Source organism: Aspergillus luchuensis, chromosome 1 (genome assembly GCF_016861625.1).
Source record: "Aspergillus luchuensis IFO 4308 DNA, chromosome 1, nearly complete sequence".
In the NCBI taxonomy this organism is placed as follows: domain Eukaryota; kingdom Fungi; phylum Ascomycota; class Eurotiomycetes; order Eurotiales; family Aspergillaceae; genus Aspergillus; species Aspergillus luchuensis.
In genome coordinates this window covers 2,579,587-2,595,966 of record NC_054849.1, presented here as the reverse complement: position 1 = coordinate 2,595,966, position 16,380 = coordinate 2,579,587, and the positions used below count along the sequence as shown (strand labels likewise).

The following is a 16,380-nucleotide window of genomic DNA, read 5'->3' as shown; positions in this document are numbered from 1 at the left end:
AGGTAGGTAGGGTGGTGATGGGCAGTGGCGAATCCAGGTAGATCATAAGCAGTATACCCGGTATATTGTATGTATACTATAGCTTTCTGCCTCAGACGATGAAGCAGATGCCTAACAGAGACATATACAGTACTCCAAACTCTATAGTCCCTTCACCATGAGCAAGGAGTAAGTATACACCCACCCCCTAATCAACCAAGCCCAATATCTCTTCCCCATCGCCACCTTCAAACAACCACCCAAATGAGCAATATCCACAAAAGAATACCCCAATATCCACTTCCAATACAACCCCCGATTCTCCCACCCTCAGTATACCCAAATACAACCCCCATAATCCATTCTGGTGAGTCCCCGATGCCAACCGGACCGCGATGACGCGTCCCCCCGTCGACACATCACGAATCAGGTTCCCACGGCCAAAAATAAGCAAATATGATACGGGGATAAATATATCTTGCAGATGTAACCTTATTATTATCATAATTTTATTTTGTGATTTGTTTGCTTGTTCCATGGTTTGGGTTTTTACATAAGTAGATCTTTTGTGTTAGATGGGTTAATAATTATCTTATAGTTCAAGTATTCGGGTTCGTCGTGTTCGGGTCGGGATAACTATTTGTTGTACTGTATGCATGAGTAGAGAGCTACTATTGGGGGAGTTGCATGTGTTAGTGGGTATGGTTTGATTCAGGTGCAGCTTGCTGTATGTTCTTTTTGATTATGGTAATAGTGTGTGTGTGTGTGTGTGTGTGTGTGTGTGTGTGTGTGTGTGTGTGTGATGATTGTGCAGTAGATCTTTGAATTTTGATGGATAGTTTGTGGATATTGTTGATAGGCTATGATAAATGCAGGATTCTAATGTAATGATGATCAAGAAAAGGTTTACTATTCTCAATAGTGAATTAAGCTTAGTTTTGTTTTGTTGGTGTTTGTAATTGTGAAGCAGTGTGTTTGCAGAGAAAAAACTAGTTACTATGTTGATTAAGAGAACTGTTTGGATAAGCCTTGAATGTACACTATAAAGTCGAACAAATTTACTGTATGTTTGTGCAAAGGGAGCTTAGGGATGTTTGTTATCATATAACGTCGCTTAATATGTCAAAGTACCTTTGCAACTTCACTATATTGCTCTTACACACTCCTCTTCCTTCAAACTTGATAATACCTACACTGTCTAGCGTATACTTCGAGCAGTCACAAGAGCAAACCCCATCTCCCCACCACCTCCTATACCCTAGAATCTGGTCACGGATATATAATGCATTGGCGAAATCATATTCCCAGATCAATCACAATTCCAATGATCAAGATGTGATGACTCTCGCCTCCATAACTACTTATTCACCCGTCGCCAAAGAAAAAGCCGTGCTGAATGCGAGGACATGAGCTCCCAAGTCGTGGGTATGAGTGTCAGCATATAGCCAATGTCATACTCGGACACTAACAGTCAGACTTGGTTTGGTTATCCATCACGCCATATGCAAAGCCGATCAACTCAGCTGCCGTGATTGCATGTTCATGCATGCATGCAGGTATGCATTATCGAATACTTTCTAACTACCAACACCTTTGTTTAATTAATGATTTCTTCTCGATATCTAAGCATCTCAAAGAAAAAAAAGCATGTATGCACTTGCACATGATTACTATTTCAATAGTAGGATATCTACATTAAATGGCGGTGTATGAAGAGAGACATGTTCTCTCAGCATGTAGTTATGTTACGGTATATGACTTAGTAGATGCTCATATTAAGGATTATAGCTTTCGAAAGCATTTCCATCAGTCCATTTAGTTCGCTTACTGACTGGGGAGGGTATTGAGGTTCATTAACTTTGAATGTCAGCGAAACTGTACAGGTACCAATCAGCACCAACTCCGGATCAACGGACCCAAAGAGACACGTGGAAAAATCTAAGTTCCTGCTTCGGCTTAGTGGTTAAGCTAATAAAGTAGTATATTATATTATGCCTTGCTATAAGTGGCTGAAGAAAGGGTCTAGCACTATCGCTACCGCGAAAGGTATAGTCAAGAGTAGTGTAGTACATAATATCTGCTTGATTTCAACTACTCCTCTGTCGCAGAAGATAGATTATATTTATGCTGCACAATCCGAAGTACTAGTTATTCATTCTTGCAGTTAGTATTTATACAGCTGTTCTGAGTGAGTGTGGTTCGAATTTGGGATGTGTTTTCTGGCTTGCCCAACAACATGACTGATAACGTTCAAGAGTCGCTTTGTATGCTGTCATTGCTATCTTAGAGAACTAACTGCGTCTCTCTCTAGTTTAAGGTACTACGAGATTTCCTCAACTCATATTCGTTCGTAATTCGCTTGTCGATATCTTGTTGTCCTCAGGTTATATGCGACTTCCGGCTGAAGATGGGGCTTATACTCTTGGCAATTGCTAGTGTTGAGCTTTGAATGTGCCATACTGAACACCACATGGCTCTCTGGCTGGGTGAGAATTCGTCCCGTTGCTCTATGTTTATATCATTACCAGATGAAGATAAAGGAATCGATGGTGTACACCGATCGATAGTTACCTATGTCCTAGACAAACCTGTGCCTGGAGAATTCCCTAATGTCAATGATAAACTAATATTCTTGTTGGAGGTTCGTAACTGTCATGTATCCCTCTCGATCTATCCAGGATCAACAATCGCTATCCCAGCCATGCGCATCAGCCATTACCTCGTTCTTGTACAAACTATAACCGTAGCCAACAACGAAACGACGAGAAATCTCTATACCCAGCCAACTATCTAACTAGCCTGATATACTTTGAAGCTTGCAAACTCCCAGTACGCCTGAGTGAAGTTGCCAGGGTTGCTGCGAACAAAACTCTCGCATGTGCCCGGGCAGTGATACTGTTCCGTGTAGAATGCCTTGTTACCACCGAGCTGTCCGCAGAGATCGATGTTGGCAATTATACTCTGATTCTTGAAGTGAGATGGTATATCGCAATGAGTATTGGGAAAGTCAGCCAATGCAGTCCCCCACGTCGATGGGTCTGGCGTGCCGCTCGAGTTCGTAATGTCGTTGGGGATGGAATCTCGTGAGAAAAACCAAGCTCGGATTCCGGCATCCCGTAGCTCCAATGCATATACCTATCGCTGTCAATACCATGCACTGTATGACTCAGGCGTGTAATTGAAAGACTTACCCCGCCGCCATTTTCATTCATTTCCTGTCCGTACGTTCTTGGCGAGCCTTGTACGCCACATCCAGCATTGCTATGCGTGCTGTTGTCGCAGGTCACGTAATTGGGCGTACCGGTCTCCTTCCGCTTGACATTCATTTTACAACCGCTGGTTGTATGCAATGTAACGGCATTACCCTCGGTGGCCAGGTTATTCGTCTCAACCACGTCAATCTCCCCGTTCTCGGGCCAATTGTAGGTATCGGTTAACCACAGTGCTGGCCACAGGCCACAGCCGTACGGCGTGTGGATGATGTCGAAGATGAAGAGTCCACTATCGTAGCTCGTTTTTGATTCCAGACGCACAGACTGTCTCCCTTTGGTTGCATTCTTGTTGGATGTATCCACCTTGAGCACCACGGAGTCTTCGCCAACATAGGTCAGATTCAAAGAGTTTGATGTTGACTGGTTGACATATCTTATACAGCGTTAGATGATACCAATGAGTCAAGGAATAGGAGAAACATACTGGACAAATCCATCAGTGGGGTCCTCGTCAGAATAGTAGTTGAACCGATCAAAAAACGAGTTGCCTGAATACGTGTCCACCAGCTTGTAATCGAGCTTGGAATAGTCGGGATAGCTTTTCTTTTTCGTCCCTTCGACTGCACCAACCACGACCGCAATGATGATGACAATAATGACGGCTGCAATGATCAACTTTTTCCGTAGCGACCAGCCGCGAGGGTCGTACCAGGAATACTGAGCGACCGTCCGCTGCGGGGGTATAAACTGTCCGGATCCTGGCGGAGGGGGTGGCCCTGCATGACCGAGATCATCGTCTAATTTGGGAAGCTGACTGGTGGCGCCCCCATACCTGCTGTATTCAGTGCCGGGTGTATAGTACTGCTTATCGGCCATGATGGCCAAAGCTTATCGGACAGACAAGAAACAGAGAAAGCAATATAATTCAAATAAAACGATGTGTAACCAACTATCTTCCCAGTAACGATTGTATGTAGCTAGTAGAATTGACAACGAAAGAGTTTAGGAGATGAAAATGAAGTCGCCGGGCGGGATGGTGTCATAAAGATCTGCGAGTCAGACTGGCGTTACCTTAACGATCATGGCCTGATTAGGCAATCAGCAGTCGCAACCGGGAAGTAATCTTGGAGCAATTCTATATGCGGAGGTTGCGTCCACAACTGTACAATTTGTTGAGAGGCAGACGGGAACACCAAGATCAGGTCCGGACAATGAGATGGCTGGTTTTAGGCGATAACTCTGACTGTCTCTGCAGCTCAATGCTGGATCATCGATAGGCAAGGAACCATTGCGTTGTCTGGGATATTTCCAGAACCAGCAGCGTATGTTCTGTTTGCACGGTCCCTGACGACGCTTGTCTCAGTTAGGAAGGTGACCCCTGGGCCCTGTCCAGCAGCTTAGTCACCGCCATGATCATGACAGACACTTGAGAAGTTGTTCTGACACATAGCAGCTGTAGAAAGAATGTAGAAAGAAAGAAACATTCTCGTTGAAATAGCTATACAGAACCGCTTCTAGCTCATGGAGTGGGAATGTCATGGCGACCTGTCATCTGTTCTAAATTTAGTGACACGGGCGGCCCCAACAGTGAACCGAGACAGAAGTGCAGCCAAATGAGGGGAACATAGAACAAACCGTCAGTGGATGAAGACACAAAGACTATTGTGAGAGATGCCAGACATAGCAAAGTTGGGTTATGATGCAGTCTATGATATTGTACTCTGTAGAGGCAATTAAATAAATCACGATAATCTTCAATTGGGGTCAAAATATGGTCTTTCATGATTACCGACCCCAAAAAGCACGTATGACAATAGCGCGCCCGCTGTCAGCCTAATGAACCCACATTTGATCTTTGATCAGCATCGCACATAGAAAAGGAATCATCTCGCAAAACCACTCGGCTATGCCATTCCCATCCCATCGCAAATTCCGCCAAGCGAACCTGCACCTCAATAGCGCCATGCAGCCCAATTTAGCGTTCACCAAGGCCAAGCATAATGCGAAATGACTAACAACATCGCTAGTGCCTCTGGGAAATACACCTTGAACCGTCGTGGACTCCAACCCTCATCGTACGGCAGACGCTCTTCGCCAAAGACAGCTCGTACATAGTCATCCGGGATGCCCTTCGTGACACCCTTTCCAAAGACACTTCGCAGTGCTGCCACTTCAGAACATGCAACGTAGTGTTCGAACTTGCCGAATTGCAGGTGTGGATTGTCCCTCTGCTGCTCATCATATCGGACCTTTCGATACCTTCCCATGACTGTTGTGTGAAACCTGCCTCCCTTCGCGGTTCGAAGGAATTGTTTGTAGAGTTCAGGGTCTAGGTGGATGCAGTCGCCCAATGCGCGGTCTTGACGGGTGATTGAGACGTCGTGTTCTAACGCATGAGGACGACCGACTTGATCGAGATTGAGCACGGGCATCCCGTGTTGATTCACTTGGCCTGGGTCGCGTAGCCCAACTTTGGAGCTTCTTGGTGGTCCGTGTTCTGGGTCGTCGGAGTGAATTTGGAAGACGCGGCTTACGAGGACAGAGGCTATGTCTAAGCCTAATCCGACATATCGAATGGCTGATTTCAGCTCAGCGGCGGTGATGGATTTTCCGTCGCGCGCGATATAGCCATGGTTGGCAAGGGAGTTAAGGACCGGACATGGCGAGCGTAGGTCGTCTGGTCCTGCGGGATGGTACTGGCCCTTCTGGAGCTCCATTTTCAAGGATGAGGAGCGAAGGATGGGAGGAGGCATACTTGCCTTCTATATGCATCATCATGACGGGAGGGGCCTGGAATGGTCAGCCTAGGCTGGGGAACGGGTGACTGCGGCGCCTCGATCACGAGCATTGCGGCCCCCTGGAATACGACCTCCTTCAAGCCAGGATTACATTCACGCATCAACCCTGGCAGTCCAGTCAAGGTCAGCTGGGTCTATTATACACTCATCTATGGTAACATCTGTTGTTGAAGAACCCTCAGCAGGTATCTTCAGGTGCATCTATCCACAAACTCTTCCAGCATCTTGTTCAGCTCGTGCTCCCTTTCCCAGCCCAGCATATGGCCGCTGCCTTCGAAGACCTTCCATTGGATCCCATCACCGATCTCCTCGCGTATTATTTCCCCATGACGGAACGTCAGCATCAAGTCTCTAGTGCCATGGCACACGAAGATCCGCTCCCTCCCCACTTGATCTCCCAGAGATTTGAGCTGCTCCGCTGACTTATGATGGAAATAGCAAGCCAACACCTGCATCATGAATCCTTTCTTCGTATGCGCTTCGGTGTCCGCACGCTTATGCAGCATACCAGCAGCGAACCGATCACGCTTGGTCGGAAAGTTCATCGCTGGGTCCTCGTACTCTGTATCTGGTTCGGCCAGGAAGTCCTCGGGGAAGAGACTCCTTGCCATCCTCTCGAGCTCTATGTCGACATGGCGGGGAATGAACATGCCCGCCCGTTCACGCAAGTTTTCGAAGAATGGACCTGTCCGAACCAATCGCGGAGCAGTACAGCAGAGGGTCAGGCTCAATAAGCGATCGGGAATGAGCATTCCAATCTCTTGGGCGATCATGCCACCCATGCTAGCACCGATGACATGAATCGATCGGTTCGGAGGAGCAGCAAGATCGATCCAGCCCAGCGAGGCGACCAGGTCCACCACATCTCGAGCCATCTCGGATGTGGAGTAATAGGCGACCGGTTTATCCGACCGACCAACTCCACGGTTGTCAAAGACTAGACATGAATATTTAGAAGCGTGCTGGTGACCAAAGTATTTGGTCTGACGCCTCCAGTCCTTCAGCGTTGCATTCAGACCCATTACCCACTGCGATCCATGTCAGTACTACCGGCACATTGGGGGTCATGGAATATGCTCATACTTACCACGAGCTTCACGGGGCCATTGCCATGGATCTCATAGTTGATGTTCAAGGGCCCTCCTCGCCTGTTCTGCGCCACGGTACATGATCCAGAGGTTGTGGCGGGGAGGTCATAATTGATGGTGTTGTATGCGGAATGCTTGATGACTTCCTCGGCAAGGAGTGGCGCCATGTCTTCTAATTTTATTAGAGGTCTAAACTTGAAGAGTTGTGATCTAGGAAAGGTGACCAGAGGATATGGGCGTGGACCATGTCAAAACCGGGCAGCTCCTCACATGCCGTTTTTCCTTTTTCTTGGCAGGAGTCATCCGAGGCCGCCGTGTGATCCATTCTGTTCCTGTCGATGATCTCACTTCACGCTTTTGGGTTGCTTGTGTTACCCATCAGCTGACTGGCGTCATCCTCGATGAGGATATATGTGCGGGGAATTTCCTTCACTAAACATCCATACATTTCAATTCATTGCATCTGTATGGCTGGATTAAGGTAACTGCGACGATGGCAGACTCCCTTCTATGGCATTGACGCGGGATACTCAACTTCTAAGAATGTCAACTAGGGAACTAGCCAAACCATATAGAATTAGCAACCTTCAATTACAATTTGAACATTTATTCATTCATTCACCCCAACTACTAGCACCGTAGTGATGAATAATGAGTAGACAGTGCAGCGGAGATGTTCAAATTTCGTAACGTTATCACAGCTTATCAGTCCATCTTCGACTCCAACACCATGCGGGGATGTCACTGACCCACCATCTCCAACTCGACAATTGTTTAACATCCCCTCTACTCCCTAACATCCCCACGAAGCAGTCAGAAAAAAGCACAATTATCCCAGACCACAATGGCACCAACTCACCGCGTCGCCGTCATTCAATGGAACATCAAAGTACGCAGTACCTCTTCCCCACCCCGAATCACCCCTCAGTCTAACAACAACCCCAGGACCTCGCCATCGACGAGAACCACCAAACAGCATGCACCCACATCCGTGATGCCGCATCCCAAGGCGCTGAACTGGCCGTTCTCCCAGAGTACTACCGCCCCTCCCTTCCTCCCTCCTTTCTCAATTACACACACACTCACAAATCCCAAAACCTAGATACCACCTAACCGGCTGGGCCCCCTCCAACCCGACCTGGACTGCCCTCGCCTCCAAAACAACCCCCTACCTCGAAGCATACCAATCTCTTGCCCGTGAACTCAACATCTGCATTGTCCCCGGCACCATCGTCGAACACCATGGCCCTTCCCCGACAGAACAACAACAACCGCTCCTCTACAACACCGCCTACTTCATCTCCAACGACGGGAGTATCCTCGGCCACTACCGCAAGAAGAACATCTGGCATCCTGAACGGCCCTATCTCACCTCTTCCGGAAGCGATCCGCACGAAGTGTTCGATACGCCGATCGGCAAGGTAGGGTTGCTTATTTGCTGGGATTTAGCGTTTCCGGAGGCCTTCCGGGAATTGATTTGTAAGGGGGCGGAGATTGTGGTTATACCTACTTATTGTAAGATCCAATCCATCTTCCCGTCTCGATTTTGAGATAGTTCTTCTATATGCTGATTGATCTACGAAAATGAACAGGGAGCAAATACGACGCCTCCCCCGCTGCCCTGCAATACAACCCCAACTCCGAAGCTTTATTCCTTGAAAGCACGCTCACGGCGCGATGCTTCGAGAATACCTGCGGGATTATCTTCGCTAATGTGGCCAGGGGAAAGGAAGACGAGAGTGATCGGTTCTTGGGTCTGTCGAGGGTATGTTTGCCCATTGTGGGGACGGTGGGTGCTATGGGGGATGAGGAGGGCGTGATGGTGGTGGATATGGATATGGGGGTGGTGAGGATTGCCGAGGAGAATTACCGGGTTAGGGAGGATTTGGCTAAAGAGGGGTGGTATTATACGTATAGGCATCAGAGGTCAGTAGAATTTTAGTAGTAGACTGAGATAAAACAGGGATATATATGGGTATTCGAGCTGGTGTAAGACATCCTACTAGCGGTTGTCAGAGACAAGTGAGCTGAGAGGGATATGGCTGACTTACTAGTACTTACCTTGGTGCCATGCCACGCCAGGCCAGTATTACGTCGAATACAAGTGTGATAGTATTATTAGTACTTGCTAGGTGGGAAACATTGAGCTTCTGGTTCACATTCTACCCCGTCCACACTGTCAAATTGTGTGCGCTATTTCTGTAACCCCGGTTGCTAGAACTTCGAGTCGTTGTTGCGGAACATCATCTCAATTTTTGGGAGTGAGAGTTCACTTGGTAGTTGGTATATATCATACTAGTGTAAAGAGGATTGAGCTAGAGAATTCGTGGTTATGACTCCTTGAACACCAACTAATGGATACCGAAGATGAGAGTAGAAAGTTAAGTCCTCAGCACCCAGGAGAGCGAAGTGGGAAGATTATCTGCCCCTTTGTATCTCATTCACTTCATCTTTGTCTCATCTATCACTCTCAAGGCAATCATAGTGACTAACCTGTATATCAACTGAGTTTCTGATACTTCACCTACAGCGCATCATCGTGGGAAACTTATAGTAGCTTTCCTACGGCTTTGATGGATATCTCGTTGTTCACACAGGTGCCAGTGGCAAGTCCCGGCCTTGTATGTCTCACTCACAGTATCTACTGTAACAGTCCAATTGAATCAATCGATATTTCCACTAGATATCACAAATGCACAGAAGATGACTGGGATGATGGATGAGGGATCAACAATGCTTATTGGTCCATATTGAATACATTTATAACTGTGAATGAATGGGATCCACTGCGTTACACGCTAGAGCTGATCTAGTATAGTGTCTGCAGTGCAGTGCCCGATAACCTGCTGTCACATCAATCAATCATACCGAATGAATGAGTTATAGTGAAACAGTCCAAGTACCCACTAGAATCATTGTTGGGTGAACGAATTCTTATTGGGCTTGTTTCATGACTACTCTATATTTATTGTACTAAGAATCGCCGCACAGCACTACTATACATCATGGCACTGACTGCTAAACTGCAACCGTCTGAATTCTAAAAGGGGAAAAAAACCACAATCATCCACAATCATTAGGCGATACAAATTCGTGAAAATCTTGGTCAAACCTGTCGTCCAGTCTTACCACTTGCGGCCGTGGAACCCTGGCATCAGAAGAAAGTATAAACATGAGGCATAAACTCCTCCGAGACAGAACCCCCATAACATAGGCCCCAGCATGATATCACTGAACGGGAACGCAACCGGGTGTATAGATCAAAACTAACCATCCAACAACGCCGTCCCTTATTGAACCTGGCTGACGATCTCGCTGGCCCGGGAAAGGCTCTCCACCATCTGCTGGCACTCTTTCCGCCGGCGGACCGTGTAGTCGCTTTCCTTCAGCAGGTCGTCCAGCTCGCTGTTGCGGTACATGTTCTCGAGGAGCTCGCGCTGCATCTCGTCCTTGGTGAACCTGGAAAATGGTTAGCGGTAGTCGTGCGGACAAGGCGTAGGATACATACTGGACGAGAGTGTACATGATGGCCTTGGGCACCATATCAATCATAGTCCGCTTCACAATGTTAAAGTACGAGGTAATCAGGAGCTCTGTTGATCATTAGTATCCAATCTCTATCGAGCAGTTGCGCTGCACTTACTGACGACCTCAACCTCCACGCTCTCCCGCTCCGACAAAGAGGCAGACGCCTTCAGGGTCGGCGGTGGCGGCTCCATGGCAGCCATCTTCTTCTTGTTCTTCGAAGCCCAGAAGCTGCCGAAGAACCCACCGGAGTTGCTGTTGTCCACAGGAACCTCAACCGACGGGCTGTTCGCCCGCGGGGGCAGAGGCTTGCCAGTCTTGGGGTCCACTTGAGTCGGCTTGCCTGCGGTTTGACGCTCGTTGACGATAGTCATAGCCTGTTCAATCAGTACATCGTAGGTATCATAGGATGCCAGTGGGACTTACGCGGTGTCCGTTCAGGAAATCAGGGTGACCTGTGTTGATGTAGCACGCCTCCATATTGACCAAGTCGCGCACAAGCTTGTTGGTCGGCTCCATGGACTTCTTGAAGAAGCCAATAACAACCGCGTGGAATTTCTCCTTCAGCATCGGGTAGCGCCGGAACAGCGACTTGTTCAGGAGCTGACCCAGGATGCGGACAAGTTCGTCGTAGACCAGCGAGATACACTTCAAGCTGGGGTCCTCCAGGCGCTTGATCTGCTGCTTCACGATCAATTCGAAAGCAGTGGTGCCCACGAACAGTGCCGGTGAGGGACCAGAAGAGTTGTAGAGAATGGTGCGAATATCAATGTCCTTCACATGGTCGAATGGGTCGACGGCCTTGATACCATTGGAGTAGAGCTCATGGAACACGAAGCTGATACGCGCACCGCCGGACAGCTCGATACTGGACAGCTCCTGGTTGCTTCCCTCCAACACTGTGCGGTACTCGTTGCTGAACTCCGTGATGATGTTGAGGACAATATTAGCACTGTTTCCGAGCATCGAGTCACCGAGCTGTGACAGTTCCGAGGAATACTTCTGAAGGGAGGACGAGATGCGCGCCTTGATATCGGGGAGGGTTTGCTTGATGTGCATCATAAGGATCTACCAACGTCAGTCCGAGTTCTCAGCCCACAATGTCTAAGAAGCGTACCAAGTTCAGTTTCCTGGCGAGATAGGGAGTTCCGCAGTACGATGACTTGTTGCGATAAGCCTTGTGACCCTCGAAGAAGTTCTTCTCGTGCTCCAGGGCATATGCGATAGGCCGCTTGTTCTCAATGTCACGCTGACCACGGTTGACGACCGGAACATAACCCAGACGCAGAGGGATAATCCTGCCCGCAAGAATATCCACAACATCGGTACCCTCATCCATCAAATCGACCTTGGTCAACACACCGATCGTGCGTTGACCCTCCGGGTCGACCTCCCGCGCCAGCTTCAGACCATCCGAGTTGGCCAGATCCTGGTTGGCGGAAGTGACGGCCAGGATGATAGCGTTCGGCTTGCTGATGTACTTCAAAACCATGTCACGGATCTGACGCTCGATATCCTTGGGCTGGTCACCCACGGGGACCTTGGTCAAACCGGGCAAGTCGACGAGTGTGAGGGTCAAGACATTAGGCGAGTAGATTCGCAGGTTGATAGGAGCGGGCGAGATACCGGCATTGCGACCGACCTTGGACTCGGTTTCGCGCACAATCTCCTCGCGGATCTTGTTGAAATCGTAGAACTTCTGACCGGGGATATGAAGAAACTCGCCGTACTCGTCAATGTTGGCCTCCTTATCCGTCGTCTCCAGGGCCTCCTCCTTCACACCGTTTGTTTGCGAACCAGCGGGCCTGTTGATAAGTTGCAGTACGAGGGGTCTCCGAGTGACAATTCCAGAACCACGAGGCAGGCTAGGCAACGACAAGAACGCCGGTTAGGCTTCTGCGACCAGACAAGAAACGAAGGGACCATGTCAACCACTTACAAATCCCGGCCAACAATGTTCTCTAGAACGGAACTCTTTCCACTGGACTGCGAACCGACGACGGCAATCTGAGGCAGATCGATGGGGTTCTGAACCTAAAGGGAACAGGCGGTGTCAGTTCGGCGGAGGGGCTGCGATGCAGGAGAGCTCCACGGGAGGGGATGACTTACTCCGACCGTCGCAAAGACATCCTGCAGCTTGTTCACCAGCGAGATCAAGCTGGGATCGTTGACGTTTATCCTGCGGGCACGATGAGGTCAGCCAGGCGAATCGGAGGTACAAGCATGAGAAGGACCAGGGGGTTGCGCACGAGAAGCCAGTAGTTGGGCTTGCCATGGCTGGCAACGAGGAATAGAGGATGGACGCTCCAAATTAATAAAGGCAGTAAATATAGAAGAAAGAAAGCAACAGTCTAGACAATGTCCCTAGAGCGATTGTCTGTTGAGGGGGCTGTAGACCAGAATGGGTGGAGGATGTTTGGGGGGGGTGGATTGAAAGGGAAGAGGGAGAGCGAAGGCGGGAAGGGCCAAGTGGAGAGTTTCGCTTCGGTCCAGATCAGAGCAATCGATAGCAGCGATACGGCGGCCTGCACTGCCTGACTGCCTGCCAAAACGATAACTAGACGTTTACCCACCGAACCGGGACCCTGACAGTGGCAAATGGAAGTGCGACAAACGGGCTCCCGACTGTGGATGGAGGTACCCGATGGACCACCCATTGGGAATCCTACAATGAGAGCGAATGGGCAAGGCCGCGTCATGTGGATTTGGCCACCCAAAAGCGGCCAGACAATGGCTACTTTCAGCAAATGACTGAATGATGCTGCCTGACTGACTCACGCACAACACAACTCTCCTAAGTACTTGATTGTGACTTTCCATGAATGGAAGCTTCTCGAAAACGGAAATTCTTCAAGGCAACGGCAATAACTACATATACTGGGAATTTGCTATGCTACAAGCTCGGGAATATAAAATAGACAGCACGCCTCCCCGGTCTAGCCCGGTGAATATGTCCTCCTCTACTCATCCGACACCGAAGCAAACCGCTCCGACATTTGCTGGAGGATCTTCTCGTACTGCAACAGAGTTAGAATACACATTACTAAAGAACGGAGGCATCTGGCTTACCTTCTCGGAGACTTCCGCCTCGTTGGTCGGCACCTCGAACTTCATGCTCCGGAGAGAGCTCTGAATGTCGGTGGTGGCGTCACGAACCTTAGACCAGTTCTGGCCCTGGGCAACCGCCTTCTGGGCTTCGTCGTGGTAGCCCATGAACGCCTTCATCATGTACTCGGTCTTCCACAGCGGGCAGAACTGATCGTAGTCACTGTAACCGTTCTGCTGCAGGAAGTCGTCCTTGACCATGGCAGCCACATCCAGGGTGATCTTGTCGGAGTCACCCAGAGCGGCCTTACCAACCAGCTGCACGACCTGGTCCAGATCCTCCGACTTGGTCAGAAGCTCTCTGACCTGGTCACGCAGGCGAGGGAACTCGGGGTGATGCTTTTCGTAGTACCGGTCCAGAACCGTCGTGTACTTGCTGTAAGAGATCGACGTGTTGATCGACGGGAAATGTTTACGCTGAGCCAACTTCTTGTCCAGACCCCAGAACACCTGGACAATACCCAGGGTACTACTGGTGACGGGATCCGAGAAGTCACCACCCGGAGGGCTGACGGCAGCGACAATACTGACACTACCAATTCTCTCGGGGCTACCCAAAGCGTTACTCTTACCGGCACGCTCGTAGAAGGAAGCCAGCTTGGCACCCAGGTAGGCAGGGAAACCCTGGTCAGCCGGCATCTCTCCTAGACGACCGGAAATTTCACGAAGAGCCTCAGCCCAGCGGGAACTGGAGTCTGCCATCATAGCCACGTTCTTGCCCTGGTCACGGAAGTATTCAGCGATCGTGATACCGGTGTAGATGGACGCCTCACGGGCGGCGACAGGCATGTTGGAGGTGTTGGCGATCAGGCAGGTACGCTTCATAATGGGTTCTTTGCGGCCATCAACGTCAATAGAAAGCTATTGTTGCGATCGCTCGTTAGTCACTGGATGCTTGTTGTAGAAGGGATACTAACTTCGGGGAAATCCATCAACACTTCAGCCATCTCGTTACCACGCTCACCACAACCGACGTAGACAATGATATCACTGTTGGAGAACTTGGAGACACTCTGGGAGATGACAGTCTTTCCACATCCGAAGGCACCAGGAATACAGACAGTACCACCCTGAACACTGGGGAACAGGGAGTCCAGCACTCGCTGACCGACGATGAAAGGTGCGTCCGACGAAAGCTTCTCGTTGACCGGTCTGGGCACACGGACAGGCCAGGTGTGCATCATGCTGTGTTCCGTCTTGACTCCATTGAACTCGATTTCCAGCAGCTTCTCCTCGACAGTGTAGCTTCCCGCCTCGGCTATGCGGGTGATGGTACCCCTCGCGCGGGGAGGGAGGATGATCTTGTGGTCGTTCACCAAGCTGTTCTCGAAAACGGTACCCCAGATGTCACCACCGGTGATGTGATCGCCGACCTTGTACTTGCCGGGCTTGAAGTCCCACTTCTTCTCACGATCCAGGGCGTTAACCGCGATACCACGGGGGATGTAGATACCCTTGGACTGGTCGGAGATCGCCTTCAGGGGCCGTTGAATACCATCGTAGATCGTTTCCATCAAACCGGGGCCCAGCTCGACCGAAAGGGGCTTTCCTGTCCGTGTAACGGGGTCGCCGACCGTCAAACCAGCTAGAAAAAGTGGCAGTTAGACAGGGATGTTGTGGGGAGGCCGGAGGGGTTGGCGGATGTACCTGTCTCCTCGTAGACCTGAATGGTGGCCTTATCGCCATCGATCCGAATGACTTCTCCGACCAGCTGGTCATGACCGACACGGCACTACAGTCGATGCCCGGTGTTAGCGATTAAGAGTTGCAGATGCGTAAACCTAGAAGCGCAGTATCTGGCGGCGGGAAAACACATGGGAGGCATACCAGTTCGTACATGGCACAGCCGATCATATGCTCGGCCACGACGACGGGACCGGAGACGGAGAAGACGGAACCATGTTGGCTCTCGCCAGCATCAGCGGAGGGGGCCATGGTGCGTGAAGCAGGGAGGTGAATGACAGGAGTGGACAGCGCGGGGGAGGGGGAGGGATGGATGGGGGAAGGAGGAGAAGAAGAGGAGGAGGAGCTGTCGCTGCAGGATGATGAAGTGGGCGACACGGGGAGCGGTGGCAGTTGCGGGCTGTCTAGTCCAGGCGGTGATGACGACCTCGAACCGACTGGCTGTTCGTCTCCTTCGTGATGCGCAATCAAATCAAGCAGCGAGGGGCGTGCTTTGAGTCGTCGCACACCTAATCCTAGCATTCGCTCAGAAAAATCATAATATTAATACAATATCTAGAAGATTGACAATCCGGAGACATCAACTACTAGTGGCCCCTGATGAGCGATTGGCCGTGTGGTCCTTGCGGTGTTGCGTGTTTACTCAGCCCGCCTTATCAAACCGGTGCCGCTTGCTTCTTGGTCTCTCCACATCAAATGTTAAGCCACCAGCCATCATCATCATGTCCACCTCTCTACTACATAGTAAGTTGGGTGGGAAGCCCATAGTAACTGCTTCTGGGAACTCTTCAGTGGTTGTAGGAGTTTGTTAGCCAACAAGAGGCTGATTTCCGTCGAAAAGGCTTCTGACGATGGGAGCTTCATACCCATCTCTAAAACGCTACACCGAACGCCCAAGTTGCCCATCCCAACGACTTCTCTACGCTCTGCGAAGTGAACTTTCCGTAGAACCATACGCTTTCACCAACAGTGGACTATTCCACATGCCAC

The 16,380-nt window shown here is 49.9% G+C and overlaps 6 protein-coding genes across 6 annotated transcripts; 1 reads left to right on the top strand and 5 right to left on the bottom strand.

Annotated features, from left to right (window-relative positions):
• Positions 1-2,769: 2,769 nt before the first annotated feature.
• AKAW2_10893S (glycoside hydrolase family 16 protein) lies at positions 2,770-4,067 on the bottom strand (the record flags this gene model as incomplete). The annotated part of the gene is made up of 3 exons (XM_041692245.1): positions 2,770-3,114; positions 3,171-3,624; positions 3,676-4,067. The coding sequence occupies 3 exons, from the start codon at positions 4,065-4,067 to the stop codon at positions 2,770-2,772; spliced, it is 1,191 nt and encodes a 396-aa protein (XP_041537613.1).
• Positions 4,068-5,173: 1,106 nt separating this feature from the next.
• Positions 5,174-5,908, bottom strand: AKAW2_10892S (putative peroxidase; the record flags this gene model as incomplete). The annotated part of the gene is made up of 1 exon (XM_041692234.1): positions 5,174-5,908. The coding sequence occupies one exon, from the start codon at positions 5,906-5,908 to the stop codon at positions 5,174-5,176; it is 735 nt and encodes a 244-aa protein (XP_041537612.1).
• A 272-nt stretch (positions 5,909-6,180) lies between these two features.
• On the bottom strand, positions 6,181-7,244 carry AKAW2_10891S (alpha/beta fold hydrolase; the record flags this gene model as incomplete). Its single annotated transcript, XM_041692223.1, has 2 exons — positions 6,181-7,017; positions 7,077-7,244. 2 exons carry the CDS (start codon positions 7,242-7,244, stop codon positions 6,181-6,183), a joined length of 1,005 nt encoding a protein of 334 aa, XP_041537611.1.
• Positions 7,245-7,921: 677 nt separating this feature from the next.
• On the top strand, positions 7,922-9,019 carry AKAW2_10890A (carbon-nitrogen hydrolase family protein; the record flags this gene model as incomplete). Its single annotated transcript, XM_041692212.1, has 4 exons — positions 7,922-7,966; positions 8,023-8,111; positions 8,180-8,592; positions 8,670-9,019. The coding sequence occupies 4 exons, from the start codon at positions 7,922-7,924 to the stop codon at positions 9,017-9,019; spliced, it is 897 nt and encodes a 298-aa protein (XP_041537610.1).
• Positions 9,020-10,367: 1,348 nt separating this feature from the next.
• On the bottom strand, positions 10,368-12,877 carry VPS1 (dynamin-like GTPase vpsA; the record flags this gene model as incomplete). The annotated part of the gene is made up of 8 exons (XM_041692200.1): positions 10,368-10,536; positions 10,586-10,670; positions 10,721-10,979; positions 11,029-11,670; positions 11,720-12,467; positions 12,542-12,636; positions 12,712-12,781; positions 12,852-12,877. The coding sequence occupies 8 exons, from the start codon at positions 12,875-12,877 to the stop codon at positions 10,368-10,370; spliced, it is 2,094 nt and encodes a 697-aa protein (XP_041537609.1).
• Positions 12,878-13,562: 685 nt separating this feature from the next.
• On the bottom strand, positions 13,563-15,912 carry VMA1 (H(+)-transporting V1 sector ATPase subunit A; the record flags this gene model as incomplete). The annotated part of the gene is made up of 5 exons (XM_041692189.1): positions 13,563-13,619; positions 13,672-14,568; positions 14,625-15,292; positions 15,355-15,439; positions 15,535-15,912. 5 exons carry the CDS (start codon positions 15,910-15,912, stop codon positions 13,563-13,565), a joined length of 2,085 nt encoding a protein of 694 aa, XP_041537608.1.
• Positions 15,913-16,380: the final 468 nt, after the last annotated feature.